Source organism: Enhydra lutris, unplaced genomic scaffold, assembly GCF_002288905.1.
Source record: "Enhydra lutris kenyoni isolate GAN:26980312 unplaced genomic scaffold, ASM228890v2 scaffoldscaffold2, whole genome shotgun sequence".
Classification (NCBI taxonomy): domain Eukaryota; kingdom Metazoa; phylum Chordata; class Mammalia; order Carnivora; family Mustelidae; genus Enhydra; species Enhydra lutris.
The window spans coordinates 34,185,134-34,209,278 of NW_019154086.1; the positions used below are offsets into that span (position 1 = coordinate 34,185,134).

At 40.8% G+C, this 24,145-nt stretch overlaps 1 protein-coding gene across 1 annotated transcript in view; it reads right to left on the reverse strand.

Annotated features, from left to right (window-relative positions):
- Positions 1–24,145, reverse strand: part of LOC111148232 (membrane metalloendopeptidase) — a 100,966-nt gene that overhangs the window by 52,964 nt on the left and 23,857 nt on the right. The window contains exons 4-10 of the mRNA XM_022504700.1: positions 17,944–18,105; positions 16,929–17,009; positions 16,747–16,842; positions 16,511–16,629; positions 14,747–14,812; positions 2,804–2,938; positions 547–648 (exon numbers count right to left, since the gene is read on the reverse strand). Of these exons, the coding sequence (XP_022360408.1) occupies positions 547–648; positions 2,804–2,938; positions 14,747–14,812; positions 16,511–16,629; positions 16,747–16,842; positions 16,929–17,009; positions 17,944–18,105 (761 nt within the window). The remainder of the gene's footprint in view (positions 1–546; positions 649–2,803; positions 2,939–14,746; positions 14,813–16,510; positions 16,630–16,746; positions 16,843–16,928; positions 17,010–17,943; positions 18,106–24,145) is intronic.

Consider the following 24,145-nt stretch of genomic DNA (forward strand, 5'->3'; position numbering starts at 1 on the left):
CCAAAAGATTACTATATCCTAGCTAATGAATTACTACTATTCATAATGGAATTTATGAGCCAGATTTTTCTCCTTATTTCTCGTGTTCTATGTCTCCATCATTGCTCTAAACATCTAGGTTCATGGCCTTGATGAGAATATGGCAAGTTCTATATATAAATTATCCTTTTTAGGACTTAAAAAGAAATCTAGTGATTTTATTATTTGACTGTCCAAGTCCAATGGCTATATGATTGTCTCTCAGAAGGATTTTCCATTTTGATGTTTTCCAAACCCTTTGCTACAACGGTTTCATTGCACAGCTGCCTTGAAAGGAATTTTACCTTTGATATTCACTCTAACTCAATATAATACAATGACTTCACATAGGTCTGTGTTCCTTTTTCCAGTCTTGTCATGAAATCAAATGGTTGGTGTCATCTAAATTCATTTTGAAGTTCAATCTATTTCAATAAATAAGTAATCACTGAATTTTAACAAACTGTACCTCACTGTTAAAATTTTGGAAATGGCACAATAACAGAGAGCATGAAACTTGCTACTTACCTTCCCATCAATCTCTAGTGAGAAGTTATTCTGGATCTGGGCTAATGTCATTTTGTTATAAAGAAGCATGGGGTCATTTCGATCTTCAGGTTTAGTTGTAGCCTACGGATTTAATTTTTGATCCTTATTTTAGAACTAAGAATACTTCAGAAAAACATAACTCTCTATGAGGGGAAAAGAAATATGAAATAGGTACAATATAAGTTCTATTTTCTATACTTGTTTTATGGTTATTCAGTAACAATCATCAAGATTTGGTTACTGTGTCAAGTATAAGATTCTTCAAAAATCTTTTCATACTTTGACAACTGCTGAACCACACAGACAGTGTCCACAGGCCTCCTTCCTTCTAAGGGTCATGGTCAGCTCAGTTGTTTCTGTAATTGTTTTATATGGTAACTTCCTCAAATACAATCACCTGCAATGCATCTCTCAAATATCCTCTCCCACTTCCTCATTGCTACCATTCAGTATCCCAGTTAATATCCAGATAAGAAGAAAAAAAAAAAAGAAAGAAAGAAAACCATAATGATTTCTGCAAGAATTTCAAGCCAAGTAAGAGAAAAATTTCCTAGTACAAAGCATGGTTATCTGAGGAGAGTGCTAGCACCTCCTACTTTTGTGACTGTCCTCTTATCCTGCCTAGACAGTATACTCTACACTCTACAGCATAAGACTCAACAGTTTTATTTACTTACTTTTCACAGAATAAAAAAAAATGCAATAACAACTCCCCAACTAGCAGCTGAAATAGAAAAAAAGCAATTTTAAAGTCAAGAGAGACCAAAGGTAGCTTAACATGGGAGTTATTTCTGGGTTACAATGGCTCCAGTGTCCCCTTTAGGTCATTTATTTATTCACTACTTTAAAAATTATTTATTGAACATCTGAATGGAATAAAAAGTTGGATAATGCCAGAGATACACAGGTCATTTAAAGAGGACTAAGACCTCACCACAACCTAAGTCTAAGAGAGGAGAAAAAAACATAGATGCAAATCATTTTGAGGTAGGATATGCCTATCAGAGAGCTGAGGCTGATCAAAGGAGAACATGGTCTGGGAAGGTGCAAGTGGCAGAAACCCAGGGCAACACACTGTTTTCCTCTAACACTTCCACTTCCAGGACAGAAACACATGTAACCCACCCAACCGTCATTCATCCAACCATGGTTCCAAGCAAAGCCTGGTTCTGATTGGAGATTTGGGGTTTCACGTAGCTCCAGGAAAGCTAAAATTGCCCTCAAAGATCTTTAGTCTTCAAGATTCTGACAGCAGTGGCAAGCACCAGGAGGATTCAGGAGCACAGACTTGTCTGCAATGTCAGGGAGAGCCCTAAAGATTCTAGACTAAACCAACCGTGGGTTTAATCAGTAACCTTAATGCTGCTTAGACAGAGTTCACTCCTTGAGACCGCAGACTCTGTAAGAGGAACATCGGACAAAAAAGTGCCAATTCAGACTTCAAGGGTTCATCGGAACCAGAGGAAACTCAGGAAAACACGCTCTGGGCTTTGCTGTTCCTGTCAGAACCTCTGAGCCAACCTGACAGTTGGAACTTGGTCACACTGCGTGGTCATGTAGCAGTGTTCAGGGACTAATATTAAGCAGAGGAAGAGTCAATTTATGTGATCACCTTAAACTTTAAAATAAAACAAAGCAGAACTATACACACCAAAACTAAAACAGCTTTGCAGAATAGTTAGCCATTGCATGTGCCCTTAGTCTCGAGGACATCCTACCAACTATCTGCAAATAGTTAAGCTTTTGGTATAATCCACTTATCTTAGGTAATTAAGTCTATCTAGTTTAATATTTGTCGAACTTAGTTATGTCTCCTGGATGTCAGGAACTCAGTTTACTACAAAATTCTACAGTTTCAAAGGTTCTCTTAAAGTCAATGATTCATTTCTGAGCTATGCATTTTTACCAGTTGTTGAAAAAGTTGCACCTTTTTACCTTTCCAATATGTTAGAGAGGAGAAAGAAAGAAAAGAGTGGTAACACAGGATGCCTGGGTGGTTCAGTCAGTTGAGTGGCTCAGGTCATGATCTGGGGGTTCTGGGATCCAGCCCCACGTGTCTCGCGTCTTGGGTTCCCGGCTCAGAGGGGAGCCTGCTTTTCCCTCTGCCTTCCCCCTACCCGCCAGCTTGTGTACTCCCTCTCACCCACTCTCTCTTTCTCAGATAAATAAATAAAATCTTAAAAAAAAAAAAAAGAGTGGTAACATTATTCAATGTATCAGAGAAAATGTGTTTTACATTGGCAATTTCTTTTTCCAATTCCATAATTTTCTTCATTTCCGAAGAAAGCTGGTTTTCATCGATGGGCAGTCTTTTCTCCTTACGAATCAGTCTGGCCACAGAAATCATAAAATCTACATACGCTGTACAAGCCTGCAAAAAATACATAGCAGTGAATTGCTGGAGAACATTCTAAATATTTATCATGGTAATTTAACTTAAAATTTATTTATAATTTTTGGTAACACTTAAAGCATAATAAAATAGAAGACCTTTACTAACTCCTAAAATAAATGACCTGCACAAATTCTTAGAAAGTCAACATGTGGGGCGCCTGGGTGGCTCAGTGTGTTAATCCTCTGCCTTTGGCTCAGGTCATGATGTCAGAGCCCTAGGATTGAGCCCCACATCTGGCTCTCTGCTCAGCGGGGAGCCTGCTTCCTTCTCTCTCTGCCTGCCTCTCTGCATATTTGTGATCTCTCTCTCTGTGTCAAATAAATAAATAAAATTTAAAAAAAAGAATGTTTAAAAAAAAGTCATCATGTGTCTGAATTAAAGCAGAACAAAAAAAATATATCACTTTGAAAGTACTAAGTAATTCATAACCATTTGGTTGGGGAATTCTGTCATTTTCAATTTTTAATCATTATTTAAAATTGCCTTACTAAGAATACAGTTGCAAAAACACTTGATAAGTAATAACCTAGTAGTTTTTCTTAAATAACAATAAATTCCTTTCCTGAATTCCATCTCCCAAGTTTTCTCTGCTTATATATATCTTATATAGCTTTTTCAACTGTTCACGAAGAGAAGGCCACAAACTCACATACACACAGGAAGGACATCTTTTTATCTCTTCTGGCCAAGCAGTTGTTTTTTTTGTGTCTTGGGTTGTTGTTGTTGTTGTTGTTTTGGGTTGTTGTTGTTGTTGTTTGTGTGTGTGTGTGTGTGTGTGTGTATTTGTAAATAAGACTGTGTTCTCATGAGGTCCACAAACCTGGGGGTTTTAGTTAAGACTAGAGCTGGCTCACCTTAATATGTTAATGTAAAATTTCTAGATTTGGATATCGGCTCTTTCCTAAGGACCTAAATTCTTTCCATTTAATCTTCACATGCATTTTAACTTTGTGAGGTGAGCTATAAACTAGTTACATTATCAACCTCTTACAGAATGTATAAGTGACTAACTCAAACTAAGAGTGGCATCAACACCAGGAAATTGAAGACCACTTCCGTAATCTCAATCGTTGCTGTTCAGCCATTATTATCCATCAGCAATTAAAATAAATTATGATCTCACCTTGTGAAAATTTACTCAAAATTCAAGTTTCCAGCACCAGCTTAATGACAAGACAGACAACCACAACTGGGGAAGTCATGCCACACAAACGTGGGATCAACGGGCACGTCTATGCTTCTAATACTCATTCCCGGGGTCAATACGAAGGAAGGTTATACAGTCCTTAACACCTTATCGTTTCAAGAGGGTTTATACCCCCTACTCACTGATTATAAGTGAAAGGGGCACACTTATATTCACTGTGAGTATGAAAGGCCCATCTGAATTTAAAGCAACTACCAAGAGGATCAAACATAAAACTTATAGGGAAATAAATATTTTATCAAGCAATACATACAGATATTATCAATTTGAAAACCAAGAAGACAGCTTAAGGTAAGGTTTAGATACTGGCATTCCATGACCTTCAGTGACCTTCAGTAAATGCTAAGTAAACAGTTCCCCAGGGAGAGGATTTCCTTATTCTCAGACACCCTGTAAAGCTGGGACATCCAGCCAGCATCTCTATACATCCACCTGCTGCTCAACTGAACTGACTGTTTTCAGCTGTGGGCCTGTATTAAAACCCAATTACTAAGATCACAGGGATAAAAGGATGTTTTTATGCATATTCGCACCACGTCCATTCTTTTCCTATTAAAAGGTAATCAGAATTCTTGTTTCACTTGGAAGTAAACAAATCCGTCTGAGTTCTTCTCTCCCGGGACCAACTATTCCAAACTATAAGCATGCGGTGTTTGGAATTAACTATATTTCAAATTATATGAATTCATCTGCATTCAGCAGGGAATTACTACCATGAAGGAAACGGTAATTTGAATTTTCCGATATCAGTCTGCTGAGATTTTGTTTTTCTCTTCTGTGGGCTGCATTTTTGTTAACGAGGTAAGAAAGCAGTAATAAGAATGCTCTCCTGCATGCCATTGCCCCTGTGAACTGGTTCTACTCCAGTATCTTATCTTTACAGATACACTTCAAGACCATGGAACTTGGCAAAGGCAAGCACAAGAACTTCGGATGGTGCTTCTCGTCTGCCAAGCAGGTCCAGTTTCTCAGGAAACTGGAAGCACAGGCTGTGTCAGCAGCTTCTTGGATACCTGACTCTTTAACACAGTTACATGGAACACACCACTTTCTTTCATGAGATCCATCACCTGGCAACTATTTCAATGTAACTGATTTAAACATGTGTCTTAGTATCTTGATTATCTTTCCTGGCTTCCAAATTTATCTCGTAGCTGTCAGAACCCAGGCTTACTCCTGCTGTTAAATCCTTTTTACAAGGTATGATTCTCTACCCTAAGGTTCTTATTTTCTTCCTTGAGATACTTTGTAGATATGCCAAATGATAGTAATTGTCATGATTTGGGGAGAGAGTAATCAACATACATTTTAACACCTGAATAGTAGGTTGGCTAGGATATTTTTAAAATTGAAATTCAATTTTTCTATTTTATCACCGAGAGAGCAATTAGTTACTAGGACAAGGTCCAAGTCAACCACCTTGACAGTCATAAGATAGTTTTTGTTGAAGCCTTCATATGGAGAATCCTTGGGGTGAAAAAGAATCCACCAAAATACCTACGTGGCCCTTTCAAAAATTAAGACATTGTAAATCCCAATTCCTATAATAGCATGTTCAAAGATGACCATTGGTTTTACACGGTTTTATGGGAAAATCCATAATATCAGTTTTGTGACTTTTTAAATTACATGCTATCAATGAGATGATATTTACTAATACCCAAGACCATCGACTGTCACTCTAAGTAGAACTATCTTCGCTTTGCAGGACCAAGCACTGATATTTATAAATTGGCTCTGTTCAGAAATTGGGCTTCTCCTGCTTGGAAAAAAGGTGTATTTGTTGGTTGCCAAAGAGAAAGACAGCAATGATATTTGACTCCTGTCCTTTAAACTTCAATATCTTTGTTTATGAATAACAGCAAGATCCAGGGATGAACAGAAAGCTTTCCAGTTCGACTGGCTGATATTTGGGTACTTTGGTATGATAACCACCTAAGGACCAGGAGCTTCACTTCTAAAGATCCTGTTCCAGGACACCCTGCTCTTCCCGATTTTCTGCCTTCCCCTTTCTAGGGAAGACATATGGAGCGTAAGGTGCCTGAAAAAGTCACAGAACTGTGCTCTTCTTAGCACTGATGCCCGGGGATTTTTAACAATGTTACACAGAAAGTTTCCTAAAGGAACACACAGGGGACATCAAGCAGGAAAGATAGGTTTCCTACCAAAAAGGTCTATTGTTTTTTTTTTTTTTCCCCGTTTAAACATCATTTTCAGGGAGCACGCATCGGCCAGCACGTGGAGACTTGCTCCCCAAAGAGGGACGGCAGAGATCCAGAATCACACAGCCATTTCTGGGGACCAGAATGCATAAAGAACCCCTGATCTGAGCAGGCGAAACACAGGATCAAGAAGATCTGTGACGGACCAGCCCGGGGACTCCTTGGAGCTTTCATCAGATTATTCATGAGGAGAACCTTATTGTGTAACTTCTGAGGTTTATTGCACATTCTTGGGAAGAGGTATGTAGTTCCTTTCATAATACAGATTTAATCCATCTCAAAAAATTCTCTTGTCAATGCCACATAGCCAAAATGAGTCTCGTCATATTCACCAAATCTCGAGTTTAAAAGCTCAGGTTTAAAAGTCTCAGCTTCCTGTGCAAATGATGAAGTAGTGGGCATTCTCAGAGGATGGGTGCCCTGACTCAGAGCTGGTGGGAATCAGGAGTTTTTATCTTCCCTCACTCAGATCTGGGCTAGAAATCCTTTCCATGCACTCGCTTAACATCTCATTTCTACTGCTGTTCCAGTTTGCTATTGCAGAAAAATGAAATCACTCCAAAACTCAGTGACTTAGAACAAAAATGCTTTCTTCTAAACACAATCATTATGAAAAATTACTGAGTATAAACTTATAATTTAATAAATTATATTAAAATAAAAAATAGGGGTGCCTGTGTGGCTCAGTCATTAAGTGTCTGCCTTCAGCTCAGGTCATGATTCTGGGGTCGTGGGATCAAGTCCCCCATTGGGCTCCCTGATTGCTAGGAAGCCTGCTTCCCCCTCTCCCACTCCCCCTGTTTGTGTTCCCTCTCTTGCTGTATCTCTCTCTGTCAAATCAATAAATAAAATCTTTGAAATGAAATGAAATAAAATAAAATAAAAAGAAAAGCTCCTTTATGTTTTGTTAAATACAGACACCTGGGCTAGGTAAAACCTCCTGACTGTTAGTCACCTGGTGCCCAGAAGGGACAAAATGAGGTCAGCAGTTTCCCTTGTAGGATCTGCGTTATCAAGTCAGCCAAGCAGCAGCCGGTGATCTTTTTAAAAATCAAATCAAAGTACATCTAAATTATCAACCCACCCCATCCCTAGTCATTGACCTTATATCATATCACTTGTTCTCTTTCCTTTATCACACTACTATCTGCATTCATCTTATTTCCTTAAATTATTTACTTCTTTGTTTTCTATCTCCTCTCATCAGAAGGTGAGTTCCAGGTGAACAAGGACCTTTTCTGCCTTGTTTCCTCAGCATCTCTCCTGCCTAGAAAACTATCTGTCACATAGTAGAAGCTCAATAAATACCTACTGATTTAAAAAATGAAGTTAAATTTTAAGTATATTAAGTAAGCTTCCCTCACTTCCCTCATCAGATTCTCGGCCCAAGGCTGGAACAGTTTCTCTCAGTGTGTTTTGGATGAGCAGGCAAACAAACTCCTCTCTGGCTTGCACCCGCTCATCTAAAGGTCTGCAAACCTCAACCTGTGCTCCTTCTTTCTTTCCTGCTCTGCATTTTCTCTTATCAGACACACAGACCCTGGATCATCTCTTTTTGGCTTCTAGCCATCCTGGCCATGTTCCAAGTCCTCTATCCTTGACCTTCAAACACCTCCATTCTTTATAAACCCTCAGTTTTTCTAAGAATGTTCAATTTCTTCATGCCTCTGAACAACTTCTTCTCCGCCATACCTCATAGCACTCACTATCTTCCTGCTCCACCTTCTCTGGCTCCCATCCACTAGACCAGGGGTTCCCTCACTTTTCTTTTAGCCCTGAAATGCTCTGTTCAAATAAATACCTTATTGATGTACAAGCAAGTAACATAAATTGTGGTGGATAATCTTGAAGTATGTAGACATGAAGGTGTGGCCCCACAGAGCCCTGCCATGGACACACATAAAGAGGTTAGGAAACCGCTACTCTGGCTGATTCTACTTTCTCAGACAAACACAGAGCATAAACATATCTATAGCCCAGTTACACTCCGATATTTAGGGTTGCTAACCTACAGATTTCTTTACAAAAGAAGACAAGGAAACAATTAGCCTTGATAATCTAAAGAGGGAACGAAAGGCAAGCTTTGAAAACAATTCCAATTTATCCCCAAATACAGAGTTCAGAGACTCTTCTGAAGGTGAGTGATTACTTAAGAAAATTCAGGCCATCATTCCTTTCAGTGAATCAATCAGTGTACAAAAGAGCTTTCTCATATAAGGCTGATTTCATTGAAAAATTCCGTGGAGGGCATAATTATTTTTTATAGGTAGTGTGTATCTTTCATATTGTTTTCCTTGCATGAAATTTATACCCTTGGAAGGGATCAAACTGTTTCAAATCTTGCTACTTCTATCCTTTGACATAGTAGTGTGTCATTCAAATTAATCACAGTAGGTTTCTACTGCTTACAATTAATGTTCTTAACTGATGCATGGATCTTTTAATCTGTGAGTTTAAGCAAGTCATTTTACTTCTTTGGGTCTCTGTTTCCTCATTTCTAAGATAAGGGTTTGGACCAAATCCTCTAATGTCCCATTTAGCTCTTCAAGTCTGTGCATGAGTAACCTTAATTATTAAGAAAATACAGGATCCTGGGGTCCCTGAGTAGTGCAGTCAGTTAAGCATCTGACTCTTGGTTTTGGCTCAGGTCATGATCTCAAGGTCATGAGACTGAGCCCAGTGTCAGGCTCTGTGCTCAGTGCTGACTCTGCTCGAGTTTCTCTTTCCTTTTGTTCCTCCCCTCTGCTTGCTCTTTCTCTCTCAAATAAATAAATAAATCTAAAAAAAAAAGAAAGAAAGAAAGAAAGAAAACATATGATCCTGTCATGTAAAAAATAAAAGAATATATATCTCTGGTTTCTATTGCCTGAGAGCACATTACCTCTTTAAGTAAGAGGGAAAGTACAGAAAATGAAAAGGAACAGAGTTTTAAAAGTTTAAAACAACAAGAGAAATACAATATGCATTTTTCAAAATATAACACTTAAAACTGTCAGAATAAAAGCACACAGTAAGTTTGAAAGGCAGGAAGGTCTTTTTTTTTTTTAGATTTATTTATTTATTTATTTATTTATTTGTCAGAGAGAGAGAGGGAGAGAGAGCAAGCACAGGCAGACAGAATGGCAGGCAGAGGCAGAGGGAGAAGCAGGCTCCCCGATGAGCAAGGAGCCCGATGTGGGACTCGATCCCAGGACGCTGGGATCATGACCTGAGCCGAAGGCAGCTGCTTAACCAACTGAGCCACCCAGGCGTCCCCAGGAAGGTCTTTTAACAAGAGAAAAATAGGTTTTGTCTTTGAGGAAGAAGGTAAGAAATAGTTCTTGAAAATAAAAATGTATCATCTATTTTCATTACTCAGTTGTATAAAAAGACAAGGCATTTTACTGTTTTCAATGCCACATGATTATCACAACACAAAAATTCTATTTGGAGAGTATCAAAAGTAAGAAAAACAAAACAAAACCAAAAACAACTAACAAAAAAACAAAAGACAAAACCAACCAAACAAAAAACACCAAAAACATGAAAAAAACAAAAAACAAAAATCAAAAAAACCCATGCTTCTATGAGACAGAATGGGTGGGCTTTCTTAGTAATTGTACTGTTTCCATTGTTCATAATAAGTTTGGCTTCATATGGAGGCAGACGCCCTGAAGGATCTGGATATCCCTGAAAGAGGAGGGGTCAAGGAGGACCTAAGGAAATGGGCTTAGGTAATGATTTGATCAAAATCTATGACTAGGGTCCTTTTGATCAGAGGAGGTGTGACCCTCCCTCATCCCCAGCGCCTGAAGCGTATCTGCAGAGCCAGACGCCACAGTAGAGTGTGAAAATCATTGGCTAGAGGCACAGGCAAAGAAGCCAGGCTTCTCTAGTCAAAAATGCAACACCTTTCTTGGTAAAAGTTTGGTCACCTCATGTTAATCCTCAAATTATTATTGCCAATAAAATAAATTGCCAAAATAAATTATTGCCAATAAAGTTATGCCACTAAAATGACGTGGTATGCAAAAATACGGGACCCACAGAGTGTGTGAACACATCTCGGGCAAGCTGAATGTAGCAGAGAAAGAACTGGAGAGTAAAAACTGGAGAACTTGAGGAAAAGGGATGCACGGTTTGTGAGATGTGTGTAAGATGCTTAGAAAATACAGTCCCTCAGCTACTGATGTTCTAGAGCTCACACCTGCTCCCAAATCAAGGTGAAGAACTAGGCAGGACCCTGAAGGATTGGGTGCTTCTGCCTTCCTTTTCTTTCCTCTCTTCCCTGCCATCTTCCCCTTCAACTGTTCATCCCCTGATTCATCCCGATTCATTTAGTAGTCACTCGATAATTCTTAAGGGTCAGAATCTGACCTGGATACTGGAAATAGAGTAAAGAATCATCAAGACATGCCACTGTTCATTACTTTTACAGTTTCCCAGGGGGAAAAATGACTTTAAATAAAGAAGTATCCAGAAACCCATGTAGTACAGGAACATCAAGGTATCTTCATCTACTTAGAAGTTTCAGGGAAGGCCTTCATGAGTAAGTACAGTTTAAATGTCAATTTAAAAGGTGAGGAGAAAGGAAGGAGGCTGAGCAAGCGGTAGGTGTGTATGGAATATTCCAGGCAAAGGGAAACAGCATACATAAAAGTCTGTAAGGGAGAAAATCAATGCAGACCAGTGATACACTGATACAATGATATTAAGACTTCTTCCAGCTTTATGACTTTTCCACTAGAAGTTATTTGGTTAGCCTATCCTTTTCACCATTTTTTTTTTCATGAAGCAATACAGCCCTGAGGAAAAAGTCTTTAAAGGGGTTGACTTTTTTCCAAAGATAGCAAGGTAGTGGGAGAACTAGAATTAACTTTTACCTGATAGCTGGCTAGGGATGCAGAACAGAAACTAAGTGAGGGATGACAGGTGGAAGTGACTGGGAGACAGGAGCAAATATCATGGGGGCAGTAAGGAAAAAAGTGGAATTTCTCCCATGGCCACACATACTCTCCCTCCTCTCCCTGCAACCCTCTTCCCCAAATATCAGATTAAAAAAAAAAAAAAGATTTTATTTATTTATTTGACAGAGAGAGAGAGAGAGAGAGATCACAAGTAGGCAGAGAGGCAGGTGTGGGGGGGACAGGCTCCCTGCTGATCAGAGACACCCCCCCCCCACCCCCACTGACAGGGCGCTCAATCCCAGGACCCTGAGATCATGACCTGAGCCAAAGGCAGAGACTGAACCCACTGAACTACCCAGGCTGATATTTAAAAATATCAGATTTTAAAGAAAGGGGAGGTCCAAAAATATTCTAGTAATTACTCATTTCCAGGATGACAGAGTTTTTCCTAATATGCCCACTTCCCTCAACTGGTTGCTTGAGCTAGAGCACCGAGTTCAGAAGTATTCTGGGGACTGAGGTTAGCAGAAACAGGCACAGTGACCAATAGCCCTATTTATGGAAGCAGGACAAGGCAGCAAGCATGCTATGTGTTTATGAGCCTAATCCAGATCATCAAAGGGCACCTAATTTGAACCGATGACTTCCAGGCTGTAAATGCCAGTGCTGCTGGGTTTTCTCTATCACTTGCTCATTTAAAGAACCCTACCAGCATAAATTACTATTTACAAAGTTGGAATGACGTAATGGAAGGAGCGATAGACAGGGACCAAAGTTCTAGCTCTGGTTCTACTACTGTTTTTCTGAGTGTTCTAGGGCAAACCTCGGAGCCTCAGATTTCTCTCCCATGAACTTTATAAATATATGACTCATTCCAGGTTTGATCACCAATGTGTTGTTTGACTATAGTTATAGTTATCTCCCGGCCCAGCAGATTCAAACAGTGGCAGGACTGCTAAATGCCTTTGGTGCCCAAGATCTCCTTCTTCCTTTTAGTAACAGAACTTGGCTCCTCTTTGACCAAATTTTAAAGAGGCACATACAGGGCCTCCCAGCTGAAGACTACCTTTCCCAGCCTCCTTGACACTTAGTTGTAGCCACACGACAGTGTGCTAAGCAATGGAATGATGCAACTTCTGCATCACTTACACAAAGAGAAATCTCTTCTCTTTCCTGTGGCATGAAATGTGAGCACAGCATAGGTGAACCAACTCTGCACAAGTAGACTACTATCAAACACGAGAAGAGATCGATGTTCGAGCAATAAGATGGTCAAGGAAGCTGTGGCCCAGCCATCTCATGGAGCAGAGCTTCCTTCCTCACCTGACTGCCTGCCTCCTACTATGCTATAGGAGACAGAAATAAGCTTCTCTCTGGTTGCAGCTTCACTGTTTTTAGGTCTCTGTTACCGTAGATTGCCCAGAACCCAACTAACTTACAAACTCAAGGGCATACAGGGACCAGGAAGGCAATACAAGTTAGTGGTCATCTAAATAAAGACTCCTCAAATCTGGAGAACAAATGCCCAGTGGCAAGAAGCAAACAGCCCTGTCCAACTGCTACCACATGGGAATGCAGGCCGAGGGTTTCCAATCCTACTAATTTATCAAGAAATCTGGATTCTCGAGTAAAATCTTACAAGGTTAAAAAAATTGGCAACTAATCCAAAATTTAAAAACACAAAGAGGGACGCCTGGGTGGCTCAGCCGGTTAAGCATCTGCCTTCAGCTCAGATCATGATGCCAGCGTCCTGGGATCAAGCCCCACATCTGGCTCCCTGCTCAGCAGGGACCCTGCTTCTCCCTCTGCCAGCTGCTCCCCCTGCTTTTGCACTCTCTCTCTGACAAAATAAATAAATAAATAAATAAAATCTTTAAAAAGAAAAAAAATGCAACAAAACTTCAGGTTAAATAAAAATGCCTCTATATAGACTCAAACCTCTGATGGCCAGTGTGTGACCTGTTCTAGATGATGAGATAGCACTGAATTTAAAATGCATAAAGAGAGGAGCACCTGGGTGGCTCAGTCAGTTAAGCCTCTGCCTTCAACTCAAGTAATGATCCCAGAGTCCTGGGATGGAGCCCCACATCAGGCTCCCTGCTCAGCAGGGAGTCTGCTTCTCCCTCTCTCTCTGCTGCTCCTTCCGCTTGTGCTCACTCTCTCTCTGTCAAATAAATAAATAAAATCTTAAAATAAATAAAATGCACAAAGACACCCCTCATCTCAAGAGAGCTTGTTTCTTTGGGGGGGCGGAAGTAGGAAACTTTATCACACTGATATCAGAGACGTTAAAGTACCAAAAAACACATAATTTTAGGACTGGAAAAATCTGAATGTTTTTAGGGCACAATCTTAAATATGAAAAACATCCCAGTTGATGATGATGACAATGTAATATAATGAGTCAAAAATGTCTCAATCACCCTCAACTCTGGAATAGGAAGTAGCTTGAAAAGCCTATAATAGCTGCAACCCACACAGTAACTAGATTATCATAAACTCTAACACCCCACCTCCCTTTGACTGTGCTACTAATTGTGGCCTTTTATAATACACCTTCTTCTTCATTTCAGTGTTGGTTAGCCACTCAAGAAGATACTTTACAGTGAATTTAGTCCCTGCCATTTGAACTTAATAATAAGGCAAACTAAATTTTGGCATAAACATATTCAGCTAATCGTTTTAGCTAAGGGGTAAGTTCAGACATAACCCATACATTGTAACCTATCAGGATCATCAAATACAGACTTACCTTACTTCTGAGTTACAAAATAATCACGAGGAAAACATTTAGAGAACTAAGATCTTTCACAAGTATCTGATAATGCATCACACAGCTGAGTGTATCTTGTGTTGTTTTTTACACCAGTAAGAATAGGCACACGGGTGTAGTGGGAGCACAGCAAGGCTTGGAGACAATACAAAACACCCCAGGTGTCCAGCAGGATTCTATGGCGTAGGAAGCCCCTTGACTCACTGACCAGCATTAGAGTCAGAAAGCTGCGAAGGTTTGTCTGAACCCAAAGTGACCGATCTAAGCAGTTCCCTAAAAATCCCATCCAAGAGATCTGAACGGGTACTCGGTTGCAAAACGTGTCTCACCACGGACCACTCCCCAATCCTGGCTTGGTACCACCCTAGATCATGATTCATCTGCTCAGTTCTCAAACAACTCAATTTACAGAGGAAATGAAACACTTAAAATTCACTTTTCAAAATGGGTCATCTGACTTCAATAGCAAGAATCGAGACACAAATCTGGAATTGTAAGTTTCCTTATTTCTCAAGAGACGTTCATTCAGTCTGCTGAGAATATTCATTCGGTCAAAGGAAGCTCGCTATTCTGTGTAATATTGTCTGTTCGGAGTGAGGAACACAGAGGGTGAAGCTCCCATCTGGCCTTAAGTCTTTGTATTATTTGTAAGTTTACACCAACTGTTTCTGTAGTTTTCTGTGTTTGTTTGTTTACCTCTTCATATATCCCCGTACACTCATAGTAGTCTCTGGAGGGGAGGCCAAGTCGAGGCTGGTCAATCTATAAAAAATAGACAAGGAAGAAAATAAGCCATTTAGTTGGTGTCGGACAGTTGGGACAACATAAGCATGTCTATCTATGTATGAACAAGATCCTAGTGTTCTTGCTCTTTATAGGGGTAATAATCAGACAATGAGTGACTACAAATTAGGCAATGGTTTCCACACCACCTGGAAGTGTTACTCTGATGGGCAGTTAGGTCATCTGGAAGATTATGCTGCAGGTATCTGAGGAAAACCAAAGAAAACTTGAATGAAAATACACCGGGAAGGATTTTTTTTTAATGCAAAACGGATGGGGCAGGTGGACAAAAAAATGTTACAATTTAGGACTTGCAATTTCCAAATTACAGATTTACAGGACATTTGGCTTCCTGAGATCCTAATATGCTCTCCTGGGGGACATTCTCTTCTACTCTCACCCTTAATGGGGATGGAAAAAAATCAAAAAGTGGAAACCTCTATAGTAATCCTAGAACGGTTTGGCTGGGGAAATCTTGCCAGAGATTTCTTTTTTTTGACACTCCCCACCCTAGGAGGATAGAGAAGACTCGTCCTCAGTTCTCTCCTGCTCTGCTCAAATCCAGGCAGCTCTGTGTGTGAAAGAGAAAACAAGGCTCGGCTCTGGTGTGCCTGGTCCACTGTCTTCCAGTAAGAGCCACTGGAACACACTCGCAGTTCTGTGGGATTGCTTCCAACGCACTACATGGTTAGATGACGGCGGGACAAGTGAGAGCATAGATGGACTATAGTGAGGAAGACAGCAGCTGAAAGAGTCCAGGACAATACGAAAGAAACAGAACCCAGAGGATTGGTATGGAAAGAACTAGCAGGTTCTTTCCACACAGAGGGCTCAGCCCCTTTTCCAAACTCCAAACTCCCCCTAGGGAATCTCTTCATGGTGATCTTGGGGGATGTTGGCATTTAAGAGTCAAAGGAGTGAATTCTGGAAGGAGAAAGGGGTCCACTGTAGAAGAGAGTTGGGTTCAATCCCTTTTATGATTTTGATAAAAATGGTCATAAAGATTTATGCAATAGCGACATAAATATGAATCTTTTCATACTTGCAACTTTTGGGGTACTTTCTTTTAAAGGAAACCAAATAAAAGTTCTGTAAATGTTTCAGTCCATTCCAAACATGCTCATTAAGCATTAATTTCATCTTGGGTGGTACCTTAAGTAAATGTAAATGAACGGCTTACATGAGAAAAAAAAATTAATAAATCCATTTTAAAAGAATATTTTATTTACCTTCACTGAAAGAAAGTTCAGATACTCTTTAGTAACAACTAAAATTGTATTCAAAAACCCTTTTCTATGTTCTTTTTGGAAGCAATTAGAAATTTTTGGTTTCTAGACTTGCATTACTTATGTAAGCCAAACTACGCTCCTTTCGTGAACACACAAAGAAATCGGATGTTTTTTCTAAATAGGACCCCTTTCATTTCTTTATTTTATGAAGAAAGCAGTGTCTAGACCTAGAGTAGCAGAAGGGAGAGATGAATGTCTGAAACACAGCACTGAGAAAATACTTTCAAAATTGGGAATCCAGGTATTGGGGACAGGGCACAAATTTATTACTATCTTGTTCATGAAGATCAAATGAGAATAGTCATTATTCCTAAATATCAGTAACAATGTATGTAGATGTTTTGTTACAATTTAGAGATAACTTTGGCTGTCTGCCACACAAACTTACATGAATTATGTGGTTCACAGAGTTCTTATCATCAGTGCCAACAAAAAAATTAAGAATGACTTTTTTCCCATATTTAGAATTTAGTTGTGCAATAGCTTTCTCAGCTGTCCAAGAAGTACCTAAAGCAATGAAAGGTGAAGTATATTTTAGAAGCTTTAGTGCATTAATATGATACTATAATAACACAGATTTGACATGGAAATTATTTTTTTTAAAAAGAAGGAAAATTGCCTTACCATATGTTTGCTCCCAGTTTTCTGTTGCTACTGGCCAATCATATATATCTGGTAACAGACTGAGTAGAGGTTTTCCGCCTCTACTATCAATGGCAGCTTTTGAAAACAATGAAAATAAATTCATTATGAAATCTTTGCATTTTGGGGCACACTGTTAAGGTGATAAAATGGAGAGCACTTACATTCATTTATACAAGATCTGTACAATGTTTTTGCTTTCTGTACTGCTACTATATCTTCAGTTTTGGGTTCCTGAAGAACATCTGAAATAGAGCATTTAATAAACCACATTAATATAATTGTTCATTTGCAGCTGTAATTAACATTTGCAGTGCAAAGGTATAGGAAAGAAGCTTGCTTTTGTGTATGTTCCCTCCTTCCCCATTCTAAACCCTATAGGAAAAGCTAAACCCCTTACCAGATCATTATTCCTAGTGCAGAACTGGGAGTTGATTTCATTAGCCAAGTTAGATGAAAGTCTTTTTGATGAGATTATCTTTTTTTGTGAACAGTGATGTGTACTGCTCTGCCATACATAAGTTACTTTTTTTGAAACTGAGATTAAAAAGAAATAATAATGCAGAGGAATGTGGAATTTAATACAATAGTCTTCCTGATGGCTGGAAATAATTATCTTTGTGTGATTGTACTGTTCATGCTCCAAATAAACTGACTGAATTACTCTACTTGTTTGGATGTTTGAAATAGCAAGAATTGTGTTTCTATGGAGTAACTTCTAGAAGAGGGGAACAGGAGAAGGAGGAGAGCAGAAGACCAGACGAGACTTCCTCAGCTTACTGGGGAGAAGGTCTTAGCTGGGTTAGAATAAATATACCTACTCTGGGATGCAAACACAATAATGACTCAATATTGACTTCAGCCAGGGCCAGCATGGAAAAACAATGGAGATGGCATTTAGTGGCAATCTACTTCTTAAAATGTGAAGTGGCGTAAGATACCATCTCTAGGGATGACAGAGCTACATCGTACGTGTACGCGTACCCACACATGAAAGCAGGAATGTGGAGCTGCCAACATTACCACCCTCAGAGCGACTTAGTGGTGAGCCACAGAACTTGGAGGGATTATCGACTTTAATCTTCTGTGACATTCTCCGTAATGGCTAAGAGCCGTAGCTTTAAAATATGGATATATTAAGAGAGAAATCTTTGATGCATAGACACAAACTCCACTAACCTTTCAAAACGACTTCTAGTTCATCTCTTAAAATGTCAAAGTTACTGTAACGGGAGCTGGTCTCAGGAATGACGTTGCGTTTCAACCAGCCTCCACAGGCATATTTAAAAAAGTCTGTACAAGGCTCAGCAGTGGCATCCATGTTCTGGATCAGTCGAGCGGCTGGAAGACCAGAGAAAGAACGAGATAAAATGAAGGGTGTATTTCTTAAGTGTTTTGGAAGGGGGAATAAGAGCCCTGTTGTTTCTCCTTCATCGTCAAGTCAACTGGACTGATGATCCTTTATCTTACTTAACGTAACTGTCACTTGAAGAGGAATGGTGACTATCTATGTAGAGTCCTCTTTTCCTTTAATATAGTTGCTTGGGTTTCTTTCTGAGAGGTCTCAGTCCTCCCATCCTACATCTCACCCCCACCTCCAAATAATTGAGGTTCTTGCTAGTTCCTATCTCAGATGAAAAAAAGAATACCAGTCTGCCTTAGCCAACCCAAGCCTGGGGCTGACACAAGGTGGTTCTTCACTCTAATAACTGAAGCTCTTGCCTCTACTCCTCAGGTTGCTATGTCTCTGAGACTCCAAGGGATGTGGGATTGTTTTTTGTTTTTAAGTAATACCAACACCCCACGTGGGGCTCGAATGCACAACTCCAACAGCAGGAGTCAGGTGCCCATGTGGGACTGCTCATGGATTTCATCATTTCAGTGAGGATGTAAATCTGCTGTTATTACTTCTTGGACCTTGCTTACAAAATTTTTGCAATTCAAATTTGACATCTGATTTGCATTTGTTTATGTACAGTCTGTCATTATAAAATTGGTTTTTAACTAAGCTTGTTAGCTTTTCTTATGTCCACTCTTTCATCTTGGAGAACCTCGATGAAAATGCAAATGAGCCAACAGCGAGTATCAACAGTGTACAAAACACTGACTGTGCTCGGTGCCCCAGTTAGAAGGATGTATAAAATACAAATTACGGCTTGAGGAGGGTATTATGTACAACGCCCACAGTGTCTAACACCTGAATAGTGAGAAAACCTTCCCACGGTCCTCCCCACGTTCCTTCTCCTACAAGTTGAACTGTTCTGCGGTGAAAACAAAAGAGCAATTGAGAACACAGTGGTATCGAGAGAGTGTTAAGTTCTCCACAGAGCTTTTGAAAATACTGTGCTTTCTGAAGAAATTAATTAATTAATTAAAAACCTCCAACAATCGCTGAGGTGTGCGGATTCTTTCCAACTGGGAATGGTTCAGTTTATCTTCCAGCTGAACGTCAAGCCCACCCCCCTCCCGTTCTCTCCACCTTCTGGGTGTGTTTGCTTGGCGGCCCCCTTGGGCTCCATGTCTCTGACGCCAAGCCCTGGGTCATCTTCAGACCAGTCCTCTCCTGGACTCCTGCGCTCTGCTATACGACACGACCCCCATCGCGGCCTCCCAGGCTGGAGCCTTGGGTAAAACTCTGTTATTTCCCCCAGCCCTTTAGGCTTCTTGGTAACCCCTTTGTCTCTTTTCTGTACTCTTGCCATGATCAGTTTCTATTTTCACTCGAAGTCCCCCAACTACTCATGGTGCTAGTACCCTGTCCCTCCTTGGATATATTCCCCATGTCCTTCACAGATGAAACTTCCCCAAATACACTTTCGCTAGTCACTCTCTCACTGGAAAATGTCAGTGGTTTGACACTGTCCAGGTTAAATCACGAAACTCTTTAAGTTGACCTCTAAATCTTACGGAGACTCATCAAAATTCTCTCTCTGCCTTCTCTCTTTTCCTCCCCCTCTCTGTGTTTTCACACAAACTCTCTGCTCTAGCCAGACAGGCTTGCTCCGTGTGCCAAAAACACTCCTGTGTTTCTCCACCTGGTGCTATTGTTTCTCCCGCACTGGCCCCCTCTGACTTCTCTTCCCTTTCTTCCCAAACGCTACCCACTATTCAGGGTTCAGCGTATGTCTCATCTTTTCCCTGGAGTTCCCATGACTCCACACTTGAGGGATTATTTCTCTCTCAGGACTCCTGAAAGCTCATGGCCTCACTCAGTCCTGAATGCTCACATGAGGTTTCTCACTGTGGACACCGACTCCGTCTTCCTGACCAAGTTGATGAACTTAGCCTCTTTGTATTCCCATCACCTGGAACCTCATAAAAGACGTGCACAAATGGTTGTGTGTGACCACCCTACTGAGTCATTGTGAGCCCCACTCCCTCCTCCTACACACCTCCCCCCCTGCCCCTGCGGGTCAGACCAGTTCTCATCTCATGGCCTCCAGTCCACCCTATCCTTGCAATGTCCACTGTTTCTGCTCTGTTTCAGGCCCTCCTTCTCCTAGGCTCTACCGAGGCCCTTTCAACCAAGTTACGGCCTCAGGCCTCTCCCCACTCCAATCCATCCCGTGTGCCAGTCCGATTATTGCCATAAGATTTTCGCATGCCATTTCCACTCTGAGGTTTTCAATATGTCCTGTCTGCATTTATAATAAAATCCAGAGAAACATACAAATATATACAAATATATAATAAAATCCACACCTGAAACTAATGTAACGCTGTATGTTAATTACACATGAATAAAAAGAAAACAAGTAAAATCACAGATGGAATAAATGACTCAGAGAAATTTTAAAAAAGAAAAAAATCCAGATCCCACAGCATATTATCACTCTGACCCATCCAGTGAGGCTTCTCTCTCTCCACTTCCTCACATGCGCCACCTGCCCCAATTAAATGACCCTGTTTGGTTTCTGCTGTGAACACCTCACAGTTTTCTGCTTTTGCAACTTTGACTGTGGTGCTTCCACCCCTATTAAAACATCCTTTTAAATTTTTTCATGTTTAGAGATTTGAGGCGTTTTCAAGGCTCGGTTCAAACTATCCTTCTTCACCAAGGACTGTCCTTACAAAATCCGTATCAGCTGCCATAGTATTCATTTTTGTTGTCAGAAAAACCACGATCCCCTCCCCTAGACTGTGTGTTCTGGGAAAGAAGGGAAAGCACTTTCCAGGTCTCTCACAGAGCCTCAGGTCCCATTCAGTCAAGATCTGTCAGTAAAAAAAAAAAAATCTAACCTGAAACGTCAGGTAGAGATTAGAAAATTGATGTTAAAAAGGTAGAAAAAGTAATTCCCTTAAACGTTGAAGGAAATGAAGAGATGACAACAGGTGAAGTGAAAATAAAGGCCCTAAACACTGGGCGAATTATCCTGTTAAAAAGTGAAAAAACCAGAAAACTGGAGCCTGAAAGAAGTGTTAACCAGGGGTGTTCTAAGCATACATTTTTAGCAATTTTATCTTTTAAAATACTTTTAAATATTTAAACTGAATGTTGGAGAGGCAACTGCCATTTTGCGAGCACTTCCATCTCTTCCTGGCCGGAGAAATGGCTGGTTTATGTCCTAACACCACCAGGAGCAACGAACTGGGAGGGCAGGAGAGCCGTGAACGGGTAATGAGCGAGCAGAATGAACACGTACAGTAACGAGCAAGTCTTCCTGCCTGTTTGGAAATACCTCACGCTCTTTTAAACACCTTGAAGGTGTTTAATAGGAGGAGCCGTGGGGCTGCCCTGGGCTCCTGAGCCTGACCCGCTGCCCTGTGAAAAGTCTCTACACGTCTCCTGTCTCCCACAAGGGAAACAAGTGCTCCTTCCCCGCTTAGGGGGAATTCGTACTTGACACTCAGTGAAACAACTCATATCTGGAAAACAAACCAAAGAAGCAGTGTTCTGACAATTTGTGAGGGCTGGTGCAGGCCAGAGGTAGGAAGGGGCAACTATGCCAACTCCTTCCTGTGGCACTTTTTAAATCTCCCTTTGACCAGAGAGCTCATCTGGGCATGGGCGCTTCCAATCACTTCAAAGAGCGCTCTCTGTTCTGGCGAATATTTGGGGGCTGTGGGCCAAGGCAAGTCATGGGCTAGCACTTTTATGCCGGGGCTTTGATCAAGCTTCCTTTAATCTCTTATCATGGGTTTGATTCTCAGTTTGCACCGTATCCTCCGGACCTCCTCTGGGCTGACTTTTCTTTGAAGTCAGTGACAGACCTGTGGGTAGAAGGGCTGTAGGAAACAGACACACAACTGTCAAACTGGTTGTAATTGTTTCTAGATTTTGCACTTTGTTTTGAATTACTCAGCCTCTCCCCAGAGCCACACCTGGGCTCTTCAGATGTTTCCTTATCTGTGTGTTTCTGACTTCTGAGTAAACAAATGGGGTTTAAAAACAAATAAAATTATTCACCTTCCTCATCAGACATAGAAAATGATGTAGTAAAGGCAAGTGTATGGACACGGAATGGTGCTGACCAGATGTCTGTATAAAAGCACAGAAAAGTCTAAAAGACATTTGCAGCAGTTATATCTGGGTTGGCGGATTATGTGTGTGTTTAATTTTGTCTTAGTTGCTTATCTTTATTTTCCAATTTGTATTAGATGAACACGCATTGCTTTTGCAATAAGAAAAAGAAAAGCATTTTTAATTTAAGAAAATAGTCACATAAAGACAAGAGAAGTAATCTTCTATTAATAATGAGCTTATTTCTTATGAATGACAATTCCAAATGTTCTAGGCTGATAATATATGACACACCATTTTTTTTTCCTAAGTAATCTTCTTGTTACATTCTCCCAACTTCCTTGACTATAGAATTTTTAAAACCAGCTCAACTACCATCTGGGAAGTTATTAATTACTGTATTCATTACCAAGAGTCCATTGTGTGGGTATGGATTAGAAGATGCTGTACAAGCTGGGAAAATGTTTGGGGTCCTTAAATCAGGCAGACCTGTTCTGGCTCCCCGAGCTTCACCAGTTTTCAGTTATACAAGATTAAGTAATTTCCCCAAGGTCAAGAAACCAGTAAATGATGGAGCCCCAGGCCTTGCACTTAGGCTCCCATGGCTCTGAGTGCCCCACCTACTTCCCTCCATATTTTGGGTAGACCAGATGGGGCTGTGTGAGAAGCAGTGATTTGCCTTCTCTCCCTTTCTTCTTTTCCACTCTTTCTCAGTTGCCCTTTATTTCCCTCTTGCCCCCTAGTTCCTCCCCTCCCTGACACTCAGTAAGCATGGCTTCCCTCTTTCCCTAAAGTCAGCCTTATCACCAGCACCTAGCCCTGGGTCTAAGGTAGGAGAAAGCATCAGGACTGGGAGGGTCTGTAGTACCCAGGAAGAAGGAAGAGGTTAAAAAAAACAACAACAACAGTAATAACAACAACAGATGAATTCTTCACAGCAGGGCAAGCAGACAGGCGAGTGGTGTGGAGCCCATCTGTACATCTTGAAGTGGGCATGTTGCAGGATTCCTGCCTTACTTATCTATGGATATAATCCACCAGGCTCTGGAGAGTAAAAATTCTCAGGGATGTAAGTTTCAGAGCAGTTCTTTTCAACCCTGGCTAATCATGTGAATCACCAACTTCCAAATGCCTAGGATTCACCCCGATCAATTAACTCAGAACCTTCTGGGTGGTCTAGGCATTTTTTTAAAGGCTTCCGAGTGGTTCTAATAAGCAGCCAGGGGAAAATCATCAGATTAGAGAACAGAGACACATGGAAAATGAGGACAAGAGAATCCAATATCCAATACTGGATTCAATATCCAATCCAGTATCCAATGCAACATCTGAAAGTAAAGATGGTCTCATACTTGGATGAACCAGGCATATCTCTTCTTGCTTTTCCAGTCTGTGTGAACGGGCTCCCATCATGACAACCTATTCTAAGTACACTTCAGTCCCTTATAAATCCCTGGCCCAGTAGTGCAGGAAGCCACACATGAGTCTCCTGTGTACAAGCCCACTGCTCCTACCCTCCAGGCCTCCACTCTATCCTATTGCCTTTGGCCTGCACAACCTTTCACCCCAGACCCCATCCATGACCGAGCTCGGGGTGTAGGGGCTCTGTGAAACTGCCCTCCATCTGTCATTGTCCTGGAGGAGTCCCAAAGAGACTCCTGGTGCCTCCAGGTAAATAGCTGACTTACATTTTACCTCCATGCCGCCCTCTCCCAAGAACCACAAGGACCGATAGGCCTGGCTTAGAGGAGACTATACTAGCAAAGCCTGCACTCCATTCAGAACTATTTCTCTTCGCTGATGGACAAGGCTTTGTTCAAGGGACCTTTTTGCTGAGTTTGACTTTATTCCTCTACGATGAGTTCTCACTTATCTCAGGACGCTCTTGGGCCTCTCAGGTGACAGACCTGGACACAACCA